We start from the raw sequence: 20,501 nt of genomic DNA, 5'->3' as shown, positions 1-20,501 counted from the left end.
CAGCTGCCTGCCGCTGCACGCCGCGTTTTATCTGTGCAGCCCTGGGCTTACAGTGATGTCAGCAGCCTCAGCGGGTGGGTTCCCAGATGTAGGAAGGGAACTGCAGGGAAGCCTCCAGGCACTCAGTTTTAGGAGCGTCCATTTTCCTAACCTGACCTGCCAGCACACTTTTTTTTTTTTTTAAACCTTTTGTTTCCTCCGACTTAATATCGCCACAATATTAAGTCAGAGGATGTACAGAAAAGCAGTATTTTCTGCTTTTCTGTATACTTCTTCGGGTTTACATTGTTTTAATCTGTATCTAGGGCGAATGACTAACAGCCTCATCAACATACATTTGCATGTGATGAGCATTATTAGTTTCGGGGGGGTGGGGGGTGTTGGACGTGTAAAACAGTGTGCTCAGCTGAGGGCGCTTTACTGGATCGGCCTATGTATGGGTATCAGCAGGTTGTTGTGAGAGAGCTGGTACCCTTTTTGACAGCTAAGTAACCTTAACAATTTTTAAACACATTCTGTTCTAAGTTAAAGGAGTCTCTTAGCTCAGCTGGCTTAAAAGTTGGCAAAGGTAAAATGCTCCTTGTGTTAAGAGTGAAAATGATGCAGTAAAGGTGACGATGCACTGGAGCTTGAGATGACCTGGGCCCCTCCTTCAGACCTCAGCCTCTTTCCTCTAGGATCAGTTTGGTTTCTGCACTTAAGAGAGTTTATTTTATCCATAATATGCAGCTCCATGTGTGCCAAGAAAACTTGTAAGTGCTCTTCAGTAATTCTTCAAGTACTTGCTGAATGCCCCGGGGAGCCGTGCGTTCCCATAGCAGCTCCCTCCGAGGCCCAGCAGAGGGGTTACGGAGCCCCCAGTTCATTAAAGCCTGCTCTGTGCTGTGTGTTATAAATCTGGGGACGATCATCTGGCCTTGCACTGCACATTTGGGATTAAATCTCTTTAAAGGACTCCTTGATGCTATCTCTGCGGTTTAGGTGAGGGAAGGTTGAAAGAAAGCAGAGAGCGTCTGGCTCTTAGGACGACTCTTTTGAATCGCACGAGAGATTAACTTACTATCGGTATGAGAGAATTCAAACAAATCTTAAAAGTGGATGGTCTAAAGAAATACTTTAATTGAATGTTTACATATTTCCTCTCCTCTCCTGTTTATAACTTGCATACTTGAACCATCTGAGATCTGAATTCTTTGAAATGTTCCATGATGATCTTGCATTCTGTTTTTAACCAAAACCATGGAGTTGCAAGCAGCATTTTGTCAATGTATTTCTTCCCTGAAATAGGACTGAAGTTGGACAGGAGCTTTTTCTGGGGATGCACGCATTGCTGCTTCCACCATGGAGTTCTCAGCTTCTCTTACGTGGACTGCAAAATAAAAATGTCAGCCAACGAAGAGGAAAGATTTTGACTGAGTTGTGATGGAAGTGCATGCAGTCTGGTTGATGGTTAAGAGCCCGCGACTCTGTAAGGGAGACGGGCACAATGGGGCGGGGAAGGCAAGGTAGGCAGTCCTAGGGGAGGGCCAGTGTCTGGTAGAAAAGGGGAAAACCAGCGTGGGCGGACCCACTTTTCAGCCAGGCACCATCGGCACGGCTTCATCGAGCTTTACCTTCGCCACGATCCTGCACCCGGTAAGCGGATTCGCTACCAGGGAACCGTGGCGTGGTGACTGGTGGAAGCAACACCCCCTCCCCCCCCTCCGCATTTAGGAGGATCGACCAGGCGGATGGCCTAACAGATCCGGCGCAGTCCCTCGACGCTTCAACGGCCAGGAGGGAGGAAGAGGGGAATGCTGAGGCGCTTAGACCAAACGACTCGACTTCCACGGCCGGGTCGCCAGCAGTGACGCTATGGCTTTAACGGCCCGGTGTCAGTGGCAGCTGCCCGGCGCGCCTCAGCGGACTTACATGCTTGGCACTTAGAAGCGGGGGGTGTTCGCTGGTCACATAAAGTTAGTTATTAATTGTTATGCTGTATGTTAATGTTGTTGTAATGTTATTTATTGCTGGTTATTCATATTAATGGGCTGTGGCCATTTATTGTCCAACAATAAAACTGTTATTGGAAGGAGTTGTGTGAGTCTGCAATAAATTGGGAAGGCTGGGTGGGTGGGGGTTAGACGCAGCCTTTCCACTGCCCACATTGTGTGGTTTGCGTTTGATAAATCTGGTGATAAGCCACGTGCTGGAGAGCAGAATAGCTAATATACTCTACCAGTCAGAACGATTTCTCCATCCTAAACAGCCAGCGGAAGAGGTGGGGTTTAGTCAGGGCACAAGGAGGAGCTGTTCTTACGAAAGGGGCTGGCAGGATGGCCAGTGTCCCTCTGGTGATGCAGGTTTGGTGTAAGGTTAAACCGCTGGTCCTTGGCATGTGCTTTGCTCTGTGACTTTCAGCTCATGTTCACTCTGTTTCCGGGTTAAACTTAAACAGAAAGTAAAAGGCAAGCCTCAGGGGGTGTGTGTCTTTGTGCTTCTGATGTCATTGCATTATAATCGGACATTATCAGACACTGGCTACCCTATTTGACCATGCGGTCCTCTCCCTATCATACCCCAAAGATGGAGTTTCAGAAAATAATTCCAGTAAATGGGAGAACAGAGACATATTTTTAATTACATACATTTTTTAGAATTTTGTGAGTAAATATACTTCTTTAATTTCCAATTCTTTTTTTGTTGAGAATTCTTTTTATTCATATTTATTTGTAATTTCCAAGGTATAAAGAGATTAAATCCCAGCAGCATTATCACAAATTTTATTTATTTAACAGTTTTTTGTTTTTTTTTTGTACCGACCCCGCACCTGCAGAGGTGCGGGGTCGGTACCAACTTTGATTCTTCAAATGTTTTAGAGCAAGAGGTCCCGGTATGAAACTCCAAGGGAATAAATGGCCAGTCTGCCACGTGTCCTCTTGTGGCCAAACTCTTCCAGTGGTTTGTGTTAAACTGCCTGCACCAGAGCCAGTGAGAGCCTGTCATGTGCTGAAAGTCCGTAATGAAACTGCTGACTCTGTTTTAATGCACGTGGTCCCTGTTCGAGAGGCTAGCCTTGGAAGTGGATAGCAAGGGCCATAAAGCTCCAGCATGTGGAGCAAAGAAACATGGGAGCTGTTGCAACAATACCTTGTCCAGTCTACCTGGAGCACAGCAGAATGTTGTCCTTCCTCAGCGGCAGGGGATGGAGGAGAGGCCTGATCCTCAAATGGATGGAGATACAATGCATATTGGATGCTAAACAATGGGAAGGTCATTGCACATTCATAATTGGCTTTTTGCAAAATCCTAGGACTGGATTAATCCAGCATCTGGCTTTATGGTTAAGCAACTTTTGACAGGATAGTCAAGAGAAATGCTGCTGTCCATGGATGACCGGAGACCTGTCACGCAGTGAGCAATTAGTGTGACTGTGGCATATTCTCTCAGAGGTAGCTGCATCCCTCCTTGAAGTCATCCTCTTTCAGACCTCCTTTACTATAGTAGACTGGAAAATAGAATGAGCTGGTCTGCTACAGATTTCTACACAGAAAATACCTCACTTCAGTCATAGACAGATGCTCACCAAATACAGAATAAGTGATCACAGACTAGAAATAGAAAGATGCATACAAAAACTAAACTGGAAACTCCAAGAAGCCAGACCCTGTATGCAATGCAACACCGAAGAAATAAAGAGAAACGCGTTTCCTCCTTTCCTGTGCAAAATGTAAAGATATAAGAGATGCACATTTTCCAAAGCAGAGATAGAGAATCCAAAACTTCCCACAAACGAATGTGCAAGAGAAACACTATATAATTCTGAGGAAAGAGGAGAAACAGCAGTAAAATCTGTGGTATCCTGCCACCAGGCCAGAAATGAAATCTGACCAGGGACAATACATACTAGCACCAGAACTTGGGACTTGTCCTTACTATTTGTGCTTTTTGGTACCCTGTAATTTTATCAGTTATGTATTACTTTGGCAAAACATGTAAAATTGTCATGCCAATAAAGTTATATGAATAAACTCAGGAATAGCATCTGGAAATATTTCTTTAAAGAAAGGTTGTGGATGCATAGAAGGGACTCGAAGTGGTGAATACAAAAAGAATTAAGAGAGCCTGGAATAAACCCAGAGGATCCTTAGCTATGGGAGAATATGGGGTAAATCCTGGGATAAGCACAGAGGATCCTTAGCTGTGGGGGAGTGAGGGGTAAATCCTGGGATAAGCACAGAGGATCCTTAGCTGTGAGGGGTAAAGCCTGGAATAAGCACAGAGGATCCTTAGCTGTGGGAGAATGAGGGGTAAAGCCTGGGATAAGCACAGAGGATCCTTAGCTGTCGGGGAGTGCGGGGTAAAGCCTGGGATAAGCACAGAGGATCCTTAGCTGTGAGGGAGTGAGGGGTAAAGCCTGGGATAAGCACAGAGGATCCTTAGCTGTTGGGAGTGAAGGATAAGCACAAGGGATTCTTGGTTGTGGGGAGAATAAGGGATAAATCCTGGGATAAGCACAGAGGATCTTTAGCTGTGGGGCGAGTTTGGGATAAAACTTGGGATAAGGACAGAGGATCCACAGATGTGAAGAAGTGAGTAAAGGGCAGAGATGAACTGCACCAGGAAGTAAGTTGTGCAGGCCAGATGGGTCTTACAGTCTTCTTCTGCCCTCAGATTCTATGATTTGGTTACATAATTGGGGAAAGATTAAACCAGTGCTATTTTTATGCAAGCAACTGAAATGTAAGGGACATGGGATAGAGAAGAAGCATTATAGGCTGTCCTAAAGAAAGAAGATGGTGCTTCCATTTACATTGGTGTGGTGTACAATTCCAATAGTCGAAGATATCCATAAGGTGGGAAAGAAGGGATAAGTGTTGCTTATTGCAGATTTTAATCTGCTGGATGTAGACTGGATTATCCCTTCTGCAGAATCTACAAAAAAGAGTGATAATGGATATCTTTCAAAGGACTCTGCTCAAACAAATGGTAATGGAATCCACAAGGGAGAGTGTGATGCTTGACCTAGTCCTAAAAATGGGGATGATGTTTCTGTTGTCTGCGTGGGTGATCATCAGACGGTATGGTTTGATATCACAAATAAGATACAGAGAAGTCACACAAAGTGCTGAATTTCAAAAATACAGACTTTATTAAAATAGGGATGTTTGTTACTGGAGGAAGAACTGGAAGTCTGTGAGAAAATGGCAGAGGTGGAACAGTGGGCCAAATTAAAAGGAGCTGTTACAAAGACAACAAATCTGTAGGTTAGGAAAATAAACACAAGCAAGAGGAGAAAGAAACTCATCTGGTTCTCAAAGGAGGTGGCTGAAAAAATAAAGGCAAAAAGAACAGCGTCCAAGAAGCATAAAGGATCCCAAAAAGAGCAACACAGGGAAGAATACCTAGTGAAACTGAGGGAGACAAAGAGAGAAATCAGAAAGCAAAATGTCAAGCAGGAGAAAGGATTGTCAAAGAGGTAAAGCGAGGTGACAAAACATTTATCAGATACATCAGAGAAAGGAGAAAGGTCCGAAGTGGTTTAGTGAAATTGAAAGATGAAAAGAATCAATGTGTGGAGAGAGACGAAGAAATGGCAGAAATATTAAACAAATACTTGAGTTTTGTATTCACTAAAGAAGACCCTGGAGAAGGACCATCGCTAGTTGAGAATACCATAGATGGAAGTGGAGTAGAAGAAACTCAGTTTACAGAAGAGAATGTATGGGAAGAGCTCGGAAACCTGAAAGTGGACAAGGCCATGGGGCCAGATGAGGTTCATCCCAGGATACCGAGGGAGCTCAGAGATGTGCTGGCGGGTCAGCTGAGTGACCTGCTCAATAGATCCCTGTAGACAGGAATGCCACTTGCTGGGGAAGAGCGGTGGTGGTCCCGCTTCATAAGAGTAGTAGCAGAGAGGAGGCTGGAAACTGGAGGCCGCTTAGCCTCACCTCGGTGGTGGGAAAATGAATGGTGATGCTGAAGGAAAGGAATGTGAACTATCTACAAATTGGTGAGTTCTTGGATCCAAGGCAGCATGGATTCACCAGGGGAAAGGTCCTGTCAGACAAATGTAATTGACTTTTTTGATTGGATGACTAGAGATTTGGATCAAGGAAGAGCATCTGATGTGATATACTTGGATTTCAGCAAAGCTTTTGATACAGTCCTGCCTAGAAGGCTCATGAATAAAATGAGAAGACTGGGACTGGGCACCAAGATGGTGGAGTGGACTACAAACTGGTTGACTGACAGGAGACAGCGTGTGATGGTGAATGGAGCCTACTCCATTTAATCCTATACTCCCCATTATTTCTCCCCCCCCCTCAATTACTCTCTTGTTAACATGTTATATTTGTTCGATGTAAAGCGCTACCCCAGGCGTCTGTTTGCGTTACACTGTGAACCGATGTGATATCATTGATGAATGTCGGTATATAAAAATTTTAAATAAATAAAATAAATAAATAAATACTCTGAAGGGTGAGTGTTAGTGGAGTGCCACAGGGATCTGTTTTGGCACCGGTCTTTGTGAGCGGCATTGTGGAAGGTAACGTTTGTCTGTTTGCTGCTGATACTAAAATCTGCACCAGAGTGGACATGCCTGAAGGAGCAGAGAGAATAAAACGTGATTTAAGAAAGCTTGAACAATGGTTGAAGACTAGGCAGCTGGGATTCATTTTCAAAAAGTGCAGAGTCATTTATCTGGGGTGCGGTAATCCAAAAGAGCTGCATTTGAAGGGTGTGTGTGTGTGTGTGAAAGACTGATTGTGAATAGACTGAGAGAGGGACCTTGGGGTGATAGTGTCTGATGATCTGAAGTCTGTGAAGCAATGTGACAAGGCGATAGCTAAAGCCAGAAGAATGCTGGGCTGCATTGAGAGAGGAATAACCAGAGAGAAAAAGGAGGTGATAATGCCCTTGTATAGGTCCTTGGTGAGGCCTCACCTGGAGTACTGTGTTCAGTTCTGGAGACCGTATCTCCAAAGGGACAGAGACAGGATGGAGACAATCCAGAGAAGGGCGACCAAAATGGTGTGGGTCTGTATCAGAAGGCTTATGAGGAAAGGCTGAAGCATCTGAATGTGTAAACCCTGGAGGAGAGGAGGTGCAGGGGAGATAGGATACAGACCTTCAGATACCTGAAAGGTTTGAATGATGCACAATTATCAAACCTTTTCTGTTAGAAAGCAAACAGTAGAACTAGAAGCCACGATATGAAACTCCAGGGGGGACAACTTAGAACCAACATCAAGAAATATTTCTTCCCGGAGAGGGTGCTGGATGCCTGGAATTCCTTGCCTGAATGAAGAGGTGGTAAAGATGAAAACAGTAAATGAATGAAAAAAGGCATGGGATAAACACTGTGGATCCCTAAAGGCTGGAGGTGGAATGAAGAAAAGGGGCAGCAGTTATTACTCTTAACAGAAGGCATGGGGATTACTAAAATTAATTAGCCTTGACACAACTGAAACATCTCTCTCCGCTTCAACGGCTAGGGGAAAGGGGAATTGGATTCAGACAACAGCCTGTGCTGGGCCCTGACTTTTACAGTCTGGGGTACTGATGCGCAGACATTAGGGAAAAAGCACGAGACTGCTTCTACAGCCAAGTACAAAAGCAAAGCATGTTCAAGCAGCATTGTCTGAATTACCAAGAAGCCCCCTCACCCTGTAAAAATGTTGCTAGCAGTAATTTTGTTCTGAGTTTGCCAGTTGCTTGGTTTTGAATGTTAATATTGCTACCCATCACATAAGACTTGGGGGTGACCTGCACGGAGTGGCAGTGCTGGGCTGACCAGATGGACTAGATGGTCTTTTTTCTGCTGTCATTACTGTGTTACTGCACTGTTATCCGGCTAACTTTAGGGCAGCTGTATGGCCCGACCAGACGGAGCAGGCTAAGTTAACCAACTTAACTTTGAACACTGGAGTTAGCCGGATAACTAAGCCAGCTAACTCACTTCCTCCCAGTTATGCCCCCATATGTGTCTGCCGGCTAAATTCTAGTCACCTAACTTATTAGCTCAGCTAAGTACCCAAATCTTCATTTAGCTGGATAACTTCTGAGGTATCCAGCTAAATGCTTTTGAATATAGACCTCCCAGTTTAAATTAAAAAACAAAAAAATGTTTGCGTCTGTTACATGGTTGTAGGTTGAAGTAGTCCAGGTTTGGAGCTTCTGAAAAGTAGTGCCAGTCACTGAAAACTCGTGCACTGTGTAGTGTTATTTTAGACGTGGTGGAATATAAACTTGTGCTAGTTCACTCTTTTTGTGTCTGTTTTTCTAAGAAAATCAGGACAAGTACAGAGATGCGATAGGAGCAGATCAGAACTCGCTCAGCCTGCTGATAACATGGAGCCATGTGCTGACTCCCACATTGAAATGCAAGCTGGAGAGGTGCAGGTTGACCAGTGCTTTGTTTTGTTTGTTTAGTGTAGCTCTGATTAATCACAATCTCAGAAAAGCATATCAGAGCAGGTTACCTGATAAAAATATTGGATCATGAATGAGGCTGCCTTTTGGCAGAGATATATATACACTCTAAAGCTCAGATAAGAAGTACTGATAAGTATTTTATAAGAAACTTCATACATTAACCAATAAAAACAGCTACAACTTTTTTTGATGCCCTTTATTTCTACGTGGTCCACGCTAATTTATTATCAGAGAGGAATCTAGAGTATTGGTTTGGGTTCTGGGTTCTGGAATATTGTTTCTGGAGTCATGAAAATACATAAATGCTTGGTCTTAGGGTCTTGGTTTAGACAACAAGGAGAGATTCAAATGAAGTCTTCTCCCACCTACAGTAAGAACCACAGTGACCTCTTGTGGCCAGTAGGATTCCAGATGTCCCAGCCCAGTTTCATTTTATTGGTTTATTTATTAAGATTTAGCTCACACCTTTTCGTTGGTAGCTCAAGGTTGAGTTATATTCAGGTACAGTAGTGAGTCCCGGTCATAGAGGTCATATACAAGTCTAAGCTTGTACATGACACAACAGAGGATGGAACAGCTTGTCCAAGCTTACAAGGAGCATCAGTGGGATTTGCGTCCTGGCTTGTTTGGTTTTCTTTCAGTTGCTGCTCCTCCACTCTTTTTCTTCAAACTGTGACTAAGCTGCTTTTACGGTTTCTGAGTTACGTAAGCTCATCCCCTAAGCAGCAAGAATCTGAGCTGCGCTCACACATACAGGCATTGAACAGAACATAATCCTCTTATTTCAGTTATTACCAAGCTCCTTCCTCCTCTCTCTCCAACAGAAAATGAGGAACTAGTTGAATGCATTGTTCAGAGAGATGTACTTTGAAACAAAACAAGAAATGTCAAAGCATCAGCTCTCATATCAAGACACCACAGCAAACATTCATTTCACTTTATAAAGTGATAAATGTTAGCTTAACATTCAAGGATCTTTGCACGTGGCCATACCTGGCCATGCTTGAGTGCGGAAGGACTCTGATACCTGGGCCTCAGTTAAGAATAGCCTGGTGATAACAGGGTAGGGGAAGGAGCAGAGACTAGAAGTGATGAGATTTACAATATGGATGTTAAAGAACCGAGATGGACAGTGCAGCCTAGCGGTTGAAGCACAGAGCTCATCCCTGGGTCTTATCCCATTTTCACTATTCGCTGAATGACCTTCAGCAAACTACTTCATCAACCTATGCTCAAGCTTAGGTCCTGATTTACTAAGCATTTTTCCCATAGACACAGCACGGGAGAAAAGCCCTTATGCCCGTAGGGCCTGATTTACTAATGCTTTTCTCCCTTGCTGTGTCTATGGGAAAAATGCTTAGTAAACGAGGCCCTTAGTTTGTAATCTCTTAGTAGCAGACACTTGTAAGTTGTGTGACTTGCCCTATAGGCTGCTGTGTAAGATGATGAAATTGTATAAGTTGTAAAATAATATCTTGCTCTGGATGTTTGATGTCTTCTGCCTTTCGTAGTGACACACCCCAACCTCTGGCTCTTATGGTCTTCTTGTTTGCTCCTCTTGCCTTTCAGACTTCAGAAGGCTCAGGAGGAACACCGCACAGTGGAGGTGGAGAAGGTGCACCTGGAGAAGAAGCTGCAGAGTGAGATCTGTATGGCTAAGCAGGAGGCCCAGCGACTGCGACAGCTACGTGAAGGCACCGAAAATGAGCTGAGCCGACAGAAGTATGCTGAGGAGGAGCTGGAGCAGGTGAGGAATTGCAAACACAGCCTCTCTGGTACCGGCACTTGTGCTGATGGATACCCAGATACAGAAGCACTTCTCATGTCACAGGCCTTATCCTGATAGACACCGAGATTCAGCTGCTTTTTTTTTTTTTTTTTTTTTTAAATTGTTAGTCATAACATACACAACAATCATAGTATTACAGGATGCCAAAGTATACAATCATAATATATGGACACTTATTCAGTCATATGTTATCTAGTTTGCATTTTCTCCCCTCATACCCCCTCCTTTCTTCCTCAGTGTTTTGTTTCTCATACCTATCAACTTTCCCATATAATAGACTTTATCCAGTCTTTGCATGAAGGTGGTCGTAGATGGTACATCCTCTCTTCTCCAATAAGCAGCTAGTTCATATCTGGTTGCCACAAATGTTTGAACCTGTTACATTTGCCGACTCACCGCATGGCCCAGTAAGCTGGCACACTCATCTAGGCTCCCCCGACCAGCCTCGTGACACGACGACACTCGCTCTTTCTCCTTTTGACGCTCTTAGGCGTGCATGCGCGGGATTCGCACTATTTTAAAGGGCTCGCAGTGCCCAATGCTGACTTCAGACACCAGGACCTATATAAATAACCTGTTGACTCACTCCTTGCCTCTGCAATGGGTCGACTACTCTTCAGGTAGTGTGAGTTGCTGCTCGGCCTCGGATCCTCATCTTCAGCCTTGCCCTCTTTGCTATGTCTTGCAGCCTTGTCTTCACCTCTCCTCTCCTAGCCAGCCTGACCTCAGACTGATTCTTAGAACTGATCATAACCTGTGACCCGATTTGGCTCACTTGCCGTCCACCTCAAACCACGACCATCTTTACCTACTGCCTGCCATTGACTGTAGCTTGGACTCTCACATTCCTGATTTCCTCAGCCTGACACTGGATCAACTCCTCTGCCTGCGCCCCAGAGACTGCCACTTAAGATCTGCCGGACCCCGGAATCCAAAGGCTCAACCCGAGGGGAAAGGGGCTGGTACGGTCGCAGCTCCAGCTCAGACTCTGCACGGTCTACTCTGCCAGTTGTGCTGAGGACCTCACCCCAACACAAGGGTCCACGATCTTAACAGAACCATTAGTTTCATATGCCTCCTCGGCTGCTCATTTGGTGGTATTGGTATGGTTTGGTATTACTGACAATAATTAACCCCCAACACTTCAAACAAGCCTTTTGAACCCGTTTCCAGAAGCATTCCCCACCATACATGCCAAAAAGTACCCATTCAGCCACACTTTTGCCAACACAATTCAGAAATATTTGGATACATAGTAAGCAGCTGATGTGGCATCAGATACCAATGGTACAAAACCTTATAACTATTTTCAACTATCAAGGTCTATATAGAGCTTTTTTTTTTTGCCCAGGTAAAACATTGATCCCATTCGCAGTCTCCCAGTCCCAAATGTGCAACGGTTTATTTCTCAACACTGGGGAAATCCACCGATACATTTTTAAAATGAGCCCTTTCTCATTACCCATTACACACATAACACGTCACATTCAGTAAGAGGCCTCTCAGCACCGTTAAATATACTTTTATTGGATAAGAAGTGCTTAACTTGTATGTAACTGAATCTATCCCTTTCTGTTAAATTATATTTCCTTGCCAATACCCCAAAATCAAGAATCTTATTCTGATGGCAAAATTGTCCAAGAGTCTTTAATCTTTTCCTTGCCCAAAGGAAACGATGCATCACCCAGTCGTACCCTTCTGTTCATCCTATCAGTGTAAGGGATGAAAGCTCCTGTTCCTCTAAGAAAACCCTCCTATATCATTCCCAAATCTGGCAAGTATGGGCAAGAAACGGCTTATTATCTAGAAGTCTCCATCATCTTCCCGGATGGGGGTGCCCGAAAGGTTCCTTTCCAACAAAATCTGCTCTGCAGCGCGCCAGGATTTAACTTCCCCTCTTCCTGCCATGCCCAAACCACTTCCAGTTCAGAAGCTAGATCACATAAAAACGTAAAGCATGCTGCTGCCAAACCCCGCTGCTGTTTACCCTGGTCTAATGTTTTTTGGTGGACATATGAAACTAAAAAGTTTACCCTACAATTGCTTTAGGAATTTTAGACAAAGGCAATTGGTAATGTCTGAACCAAATAACTCCACCTCGGTAAGAGTCATCTTGATAGCTGCTGTTCTTCCAAACCATGAGAAAGCATAGTTCGACCAAAGCTCTAAATCTTTCAATATCTTAGACATTAATGGCTCATAATTTGCTTTAAACAACTGTCTCCAATCCCAGCAGATATTCACCCCTAAATAGCGTAGTTTTCTTTTTGCCCATTGAAATGGGAATGCTGAGCTCAACCTATTCACCTGTTCCTGAGGTAAATCAATATTTAATATTTCTGATTTTCCCATATTAACCCGAAAGCCAGACACTTTGCTGTAAGCCTCCAATTCCTTTTCCAAGATAGGTGTTAAAGATGGCTTAGTTATGGTAAATAACACCATCACCATCAGCAACAGAGACATCTTATACTCTAGCTGTCTGTTATGGTTATGAGGTGTTGGAGTGGACTCTTGGGCACTGCAGTGATGGCCACTCCCATGGGGAGGAGCCCCGTGAGGAACCGCAGTACTAGGCCAGACTCTATACACACAGAGAAGTTGAGTTTATTATACAGCTCGATGGTATTGCCCGGGAAGCAGGCAGCAGTGAAGGTAACCTAGTAGTAGTAGTCCAGCGGTCCTCAGCAGAGGAGACCAGTCCCACACTCAAGCAGAGGATAGGCAATGCAGGGTAGCCAAGGAAGGTCCCGGATGAAGACTCCCAGTGCTGAAGCTGAAGGTGAGACAGACTGACAGGGTTAGTACTCACTGAAGTGGGTAGCTGTATTGATGAAGATCCTGGTAGGCAGAAATAGATCAGTAATAGGCACCAGAGTAGGGGGAGAGCAGGCCCTCGAGGAGCGAGTACCCGGTATCCCAGATAGGTACCTGAAAGAGACCATAAGGGCCCCCGAGGAGCGGGTACCCAGGTTAGCGATGAATTACCCCGAAGGGCAGAGAGAGAGATCTTCCTGCAGCAGCTGGGAAGCGGCAGAGCAGTTTAGACCGGAGGCAATCCAATCCTTGTTAACTCACCAGAAGATAGGAAGTTGCAGCCTAAATATCCCCACAGAGGTGGGTAACTTCCGGGGCTGACCCGGGTATTACCCGCGCTGACCCCTTTTAAAAAAAAAAAAGGGCTGTCGTGACTGTGCGCGTCTAGGTGACGTCAGGGGGGCGGGGCTTCGGCAGTGGCAGCGTTCCTGCCGCGGAGGAAGGCTTCTCTGCCTCGTGGCAGGCCCCAGGGGGGAACAGGTGTACTGTCCACCCTCGCTTCGGCGTCTCCGGGGCTGACGGCCCGCCGTGGAAGTGGGTGAGCACGGTGGACCATGGCCTCCGTGGTCGAACAGCGTAACACTTCCAGCCATAATCACTCTTGCCGCTAACGATTCCATCACCAACACAAACAAGAGTGGAGAAAGAGGGCATCCCTGTCTTGTTCCCCTAGACAAAGTGAAAGATCTCAAATATCCCCCCACTTAATTTAATTACTGCCTTCAGGTTTTCATACATCCCACTTAACCATGTTAGAAATTTAATCCCACCCCTATCTTTCCCAAAACGTCTCCACGTCTATAGATAGGAGAATCGTATGGTTCTTTTTCCTTCTGAGACCACCAAATTTAGTCTAAAATGTTTGTATATTATCAGCTGCTTGTCTTCTGCTTGGTCTCTCCCCACTAAAAAGGGCATTACCTTAGCTCAATCTAGCAGCTAAGATTTGTACTAATATTTTAAAATTAATATTTAAGAGAGCTATGGGTCTATGTGAGCTGCATAATGTAGCATCCTTCCCTGGCTTAGGTAGAATAGTGATGCCTGCTTGGGTCTTTAGTAAAGCATTAAATAATTTCAGCCCTGTACAGCTTGAACTGTGCTGTGCCTCAGGGCTCACCTCTTTACCACCTGTTCAGTTGGTAATTCGAGAACAAGGATTCACAGGGTTTACACGTACAGGTGATGTACAACTTCTGTTCCTTGTAGGTAATAACCTTGTTGAGCGGTTGAATAAGATAATAGGGTGGTTTTTAGATGGTTCCACTGTTTGACTACTGTAACATTGTGTTGGTGGATCTCCCTAAGAAAGGTATCCATCCTTTGCAGGTGGCATGAAATATGGTGGCTCATTTAATCTTTGGGCTGCCGAGACGGATGAGTGCAGCTCCTCTTCTGGTTAGTCTTCACCGGCTTCCAGTGGAAAAGAGAGCACAATTTAAGTTTAAGGCATCACAGAGGAGAGGTGCAAGTTATTTACAAGAAAAAAAATCAAGTGTTATGTGCCCACCCGGAATTTGAGGTCTGTGACTGCGGCCTTGGCAGTGGTCCCCGCTAGGTGGGAGGTGAGTAAGGTATTAAATAGGAAAGGAATGTTCTCCGTCAGTGGCCGCCCTGAATTGTGGAACTCTGCCCCGACAGAGGTGAGAATGGAACAGGAAAAAGGTGAAGGAATGGCTCTTTCTATTATGAGACAAGGCTCTGAGTAGCTGTGGGGAAGGGGTTAACTGGGATGGGCAGGATGATAACATTGTTGTTGTTATAATGTTACTCTTAAAGTGAGGGGGGTTATTTTAATTTTTATTTTTTAATGAGTAAGAGGGAGTGTTATATTGATTGCAATTTTATGTGATTTTATAATTGTGAACTGCTCTGGCCAGATCTAGTATGTGTTGTGTGGAATATAAGAAATAAAAGATAAAATAAAATATGTTTAAATTTATAAAATTTTGCCGTGCACACGTCCAGCCCTGGTGATTTATTAGCTTTTTTTAAAAGAAGCGGTAGCCTCCAGTATTTTTGGACCAGTAATTTTTTGGTCTAATTTTAATGCAATTTCAGGAGGTATTTTTGGCAATTCGATCTCATGAGATAAGTAGCCATATCCTTCTCCTGTAGTGCATACAATTCTGGGTAGAACCTTACAAAGCAGAAATTCAGCTCTAAACCTAGCCATCACCCTATGTACACTCTGATACATAAACCCCTGTCACTCCACAGGCCTATATGTTTATGTATTTATGTATTTATTTATTAGCTTTTATATATCAACATTCATGGGTACATCATGCCGGTTTACAATATAACTGAAGGAGGAAAATACAAGAAACCAGGGTGGGGGGAAGAGGGAGCAGATAGGAAGAGAGAAGGGGCGAGAGAAGAGAGGGAAAAACAGGAAGAAGAGAAAAGGAACAGTACCTGATGGAAAACAGAGGAAACATAATAAGAAGCATTGCAAATTATATACTCAATTAGGGACAATGTATAAACTTATCCACTGTGGATAGCCTTAAATAAATTATAGACTCCAAACAGCATTATATACAATAATATTCATTATCTTTAACTAGTACATACAGGAGACACTATATATGACATTACAAATTATATGTTCAGAAAGGCAGGATTGCTATAGGGAAAAGTAAGGGTTAAGGTTAAAGGATAGCGGAGGGGGTAAATAAAAAGGGGTATAAATGGTTGTTATAGGGAAAAAGAAGGGTTTGAGGACAGGGGAAGGGGGTATAGGGGAAATAAGGGTATATAAGGAGGTGCAGCAGATGGGAGACAAAACAGAGGGTAATTAAAAGGAATAAAGAAGAAGGCTATGAGTACGTTAAAGACAAGGGCTCCTGAGGAACCATGGATTCAGAAACCTCTGTCATTTCATAGCCCTAACCCCAAGTCCAGTTTGCATGTTTATTCAAAAGCCCTAACCTTAGCCAACATGCGGATTAAAGAACCCTCTCACTCCACAGGCCTAAACCTAGTCCTAGGCACCAGCTGCTGTACAGAGTCAGCCACCCCTGTTGCACCCCACAAGGCTATTACCAACCCTAAATAACATACACATTCAGGAATTCCCATTGCTCTGCAGGTCTAACCCTTACAGGACTGCGAGGCAGTGATTCTGCAAACCCATTCCCTGTGACGGGTACGTTACAGGTCTGTGTGGTCCATCTCTGATATCGCTTTCTCTGTCTCTGTGACAGGTCCGCATGGCACTGAAGAATGCAGAGAAAGAATTGGAGTCCCACAGTAACTGGTCTGCTCCTGAAGCCTTGCAGAAGTGGCTGCAGCTAACCCATGAGGTGGAAGTTCAGTACTACAACGTTAAGAAGCAGAATGCCGAGAAGCAGCTTTTGCTTGCCAAAGAAGGGGTATGACGTCTTATCAGATTGTATTCTCTCTCAGCCTCCCTTGTGCATGGCAGTTTCTCTATCCCTACTGCTGGAACTCCTTGGCCGTAACTGGATGTAAAACATGGCAACAGATAGGTTAATCAGAAGCTATTAAACACAGCAGGTGTAGATGTAACCCTGACTGAGAAAATTCCTAACACATGACTGCTGGAACCTGCAAGGGTCTGACGGGGGGTTAGACCACTCTGTGTACGCCATGTTTCTTATCCACTTCCTGCATGTATCCACTAACTGCCACAATGCTGGGCTAGGTGGTCCTTTGATCTGGCCCAATATGGCAGGTCTTATGGTGGCAATATTTGCTGCTGCCTTTCCTTTTGGTCTTTATATGTTAACTTGCTGTAAGCTCAGTTAATTCACAGTACAAAGACCATATTAAAGGAATATTGCTCTCTTATGCCATGACCACCCTTGGGCACTCATTCTCCAGTTTCAGCAGTTCCTGGCCTAGTGCAGCCATGTACAAGAGATTAAACTGCTTTAGTCCAAGTGGCGCTGGATAGGTGGCTGAATCTGTGGCCTTCTCAGAAAGTGCTGCCAGCCTACAGCAAGGACGTGGAAGGAAATGTCCTCACCAAAAAACTTAAATTCATGGTTGAAAGATTGGTGCAGGTGAGGGTTTTGGGCACACTGGTGACTGGGATACCTGGGAGGATTAGGATCTTTACATCCATCCAGGGATGGTACTGTGGTCCTTACCTGCTGCTTCAAGTCCTACTTAGACCAGCATTTCAACAAGGAGTGGGAGCATAAACTATTCTGCCCCCACAAGCAAAAGCAGATGAAGGGATAAGAGCCCAAACTAAATCAATAAGATGAGAAAAGGAGCAATGAGAGAGAGAGCGAACTACTAAAATATTAAATGGAAAAATAAGAGAGAAGATGTAATGGCCGGGGAGTGGTTAAGGCTGCTAGGTGGTGGTGTATCTCTTTGCTATTCCCACACACAAACAGAAATATCTATAACTGCGCTTAACAATGTTCACATTTATTGTTACAGAAAACTGAGTATATATGTATATAATAATGTAAGCCTAATAAAAATTGCAATGCACATAAGAATAAGGTATAATGTAAAGAAGGGAAAATGAATGCAAATATGATAAAGATACAAGAAAATATATGCACAGAATAAGTAAATCAAAAACCAGAGAATATGTGTGTGTATACAATGCAATCCTAAATTTCCTTATATCCTTGATATTGTCTCATGAAGCTCAGCTGTAAGTCAATCTTTTCTCTAGGGAAACAGCACTGGAACATTGCCTGTCATTGAACATCTCGCATTACCACCAGTACAGAGGAATTGGTCTCGTGAGGTGGTTTATATAGAATATCTCATTCTTTGACTTTCCTGCCAATATCCAGCCATCAGTCATGCTGTGCACTTTTTCTTTCTCATGCATTCCAGTCCTAAGGCAAAAAGGCCCTGCTAGATATTGGCTCAAAAAGGTCAGCGGAATGTAGGTTTCCTGAGGGCCTCACAGACTCACCACTAGGACACAAAATTCAGTGGTTTAATTTCCAGAAAAGACAGAGAACTTTATTTAACTCTTTTCTATACCGACATTCATGAAACATATCATATCATATCAGTTTACATGGAACAGGGGTATAATAACATTAACGTTAAGGAAGGAGATAAGTTACAATAAACAGGGGTTGTGGAAACTTGGGTAATGGAAAGTGCAGATGACAGAGGTTTAGCAAAATAAACTTAACAAGGTAAATACTGGTTGAGCCATGGATCACATATAGAACACTCTATAAATATGGAAATTATATACACAGGAGTAAGAGTGGCTACGATGCAATGCAGTGGCAATACAGGAAGGGGATTAACAAATGGAAAGGGATGTGACTTTCCAGGATCAAGGAATGGGGGGGGGGGGTTAAAGGGGGGATTATGAGAGAGAGGATCAGGTTATGGGAAGGCTTGTTGGAACAACCAGGTCTTAAGTTTTTTCCTAAAGGTCAACAGGCAGGGTTCCTGTCTGAGGTCTGGAGGCATGGTATTCCAGATGGATGGCCCCGCTGTAGAGAAGGCCCGTTCCCTGGTGGATATACGAAGGGTGGATTTGGTGGTGGGGGCGTGAAGGGTTCCTTTGTAGGCCTCTCTTTAGGTCTAATAGAAGTGTGCAGTCGTAACGGGATATGTAGGTCGAGTCAGTGCTGATTGTGTATGGTCTTATGAATAATGGTGAGGGATTTATGAAGGATCCTGAAGCTTATGGGGAGCCAGTAGAGATTCCTGAGAATGGGCGTGATATGATCATCTCGGTTGAAGTTTGTCAGAATTCTGGCTGCCGCATTCTGAAGCATCTGCAGGGGTTTTGTGGTGGAAGTGAGGAGTCCCAGCAGGAGGGCATTGCAGTAGTCTTATCTTCGAAAACAGGGTAGCCTGGAGGACTGTCCTAAAGTCGTGGAAGTGGAGGAATGGTTTGTCTTTTTAGAATTTGTAGTTTATGGAAGCAGTCCTTGGTTGTTGTGTTGACAAATTTCTTTAAGTTCAAACGGTTGTCTAGAATCACTCCTAGGTCTCTTGCTTGGGTCACCATGGTGGTGGAGGAGGTCGGCTGTGAGGAGTCGTTTTGATCTGGGGAAATGAGGAGGAGTTCAGTCTTGGCTGAGTTGAGGACTAGATTTAGGCTGGTGAGGAAGGAGGTTAATCGAGTGAAGACAGCTATCCCAGAACTTGAGGGTTTGGGGTAGGGATTCTGTTTGGGAATCACAATCTGTATGTCATCAGCGTATAAGAAATGCTTTAATTTCAGATTTGATAGCAGCTAAATATTGAAGAGGGTGGGGGAGAGGGAAGAGCCTTGAGGTACTCCTAGCATGGATTTGATGCTGGGGGATTCTTTGTTGCTTATTCTGACTTTATAGTGTCTATTGCTGAGGAAGGACTCAAACCATCTGAGGACTGTTCCTGATATACCTATATCTGATAAACGATTTAGTAGGATAGAGTGATTTACTGTATCGAAAGCGGCAGATATGTCAAGTAGTACGAGTAGGTATGAATGTCCTTTGTCTAGGCCCATAATGAGGTAATCTGTGAGTGAGATTAGGAGGGATTCAGTGTTTAAAGATTTACGGAAAGCATATTGAGTCGGAAAGAGAATTTTGTGATTGTCTAGGTAGTTGGAGAGTTGGGTATTGACCAGTCTCTCCATGAGTTTGGCAATGAACGGCAGATTGGAGATGGGACGGAAGTTGGAAAGATCTCCTGGGTTTAAGTTAGGTTTCTTCAGAAGAGGTTTAAGGGTGGCGAGTTTTAGCGCGTCGGGGACGATTCCTTGCGATAAGGAGCAGTTTATAATTTCCGCCAAAGGCTTGGAAATAGTGTCCAGAATAGATATAAGTAGTTTTATCGGGATGTGGTAAGAAGGGTGGGTGGAGGGTTTCATTTTCTTAAGGATGGACTCGATCTCCAGGGAAGACATAGGTTCGAAGGAGTCGAAACTGGCTCCTGCGTAAGAAGAGGTGGCGAATGAAGGGGGGGGGGGGGAAGTAGAGTTGGGAGAGAGGAGTGTTAAGAGGTTGGAGATTTTTTTCTGAAAGAAGGTTGCGAGTTCTATGGACTTAGTTTGGGCTTGGTTGTCTGGGATGGCCGGGGCGGATAGTTTCGTGAGTTCTGAGATGTATGAAAACAGAGCCTTGGCATCAAATTGGAGGTCATGGATTTTGCGGGCATAGAAGCCTCTTTTTGTTCGTAGAATGGAGCTCCTGTAGCAATGAAGGGAGGATTTGTAGGCGGTCAGCGTGCTGGGGCATGGGTCCTTGCGCCATTTAACATTCCTTGTGTTCTTGTTTTAGTTTCTGTAATTCTGGAGTGAACCAAGGTTGTTTTTTCTTAAGGGCCGGGTTGATTACTTTCAAAGACGGGGGGCATATTTTGTTGGCTATCGAGTTTGTGATATTGAACCAGGAGGATAGGGCTGAGTTGGGGTTAGAACAGTCAAGACGTTCTAACCCCAGAAAAGAGAAGCCAAAAAGCTTAACAAATACAAAATCTTTATATTCACAATTTATACAGCTCAGTCAGTGGTTCAGTT

The 20,501-nt window shown here is 44.2% G+C and overlaps 1 protein-coding gene across 6 annotated transcripts in view; it reads left to right on the top strand.

The window, feature by feature from the left end:
* STIM1 (stromal interaction molecule 1) overlaps positions 1-20,501 on the top strand; it is a 327,443-nt gene that overhangs the window by 242,621 nt on the left and 64,321 nt on the right. For all 6 annotated transcript variants that reach the window (XM_029601953.1, XM_029601952.1, XM_029601954.1 and 3 more), the window contains exons 8-9: positions 9,988-10,165; positions 16,234-16,401. In XM_029601953.1, the coding sequence (XP_029457813.1) occupies positions 9,988-10,165; positions 16,234-16,401 (346 nt within the window). The remainder of the gene's footprint in view (positions 1-9,987; positions 10,166-16,233; positions 16,402-20,501) is intronic.

Source organism: Rhinatrema bivittatum, chromosome 5 (assembly GCF_901001135.1).
Source record: "Rhinatrema bivittatum chromosome 5, aRhiBiv1.1, whole genome shotgun sequence".
NCBI lineage: Eukaryota > Metazoa > Chordata > Amphibia > Gymnophiona > Rhinatrematidae > Rhinatrema > Rhinatrema bivittatum.
Note: the sequence above shows the minus strand (reverse complement) of the source record. Positions and strands in the feature narration are given on the sequence as shown.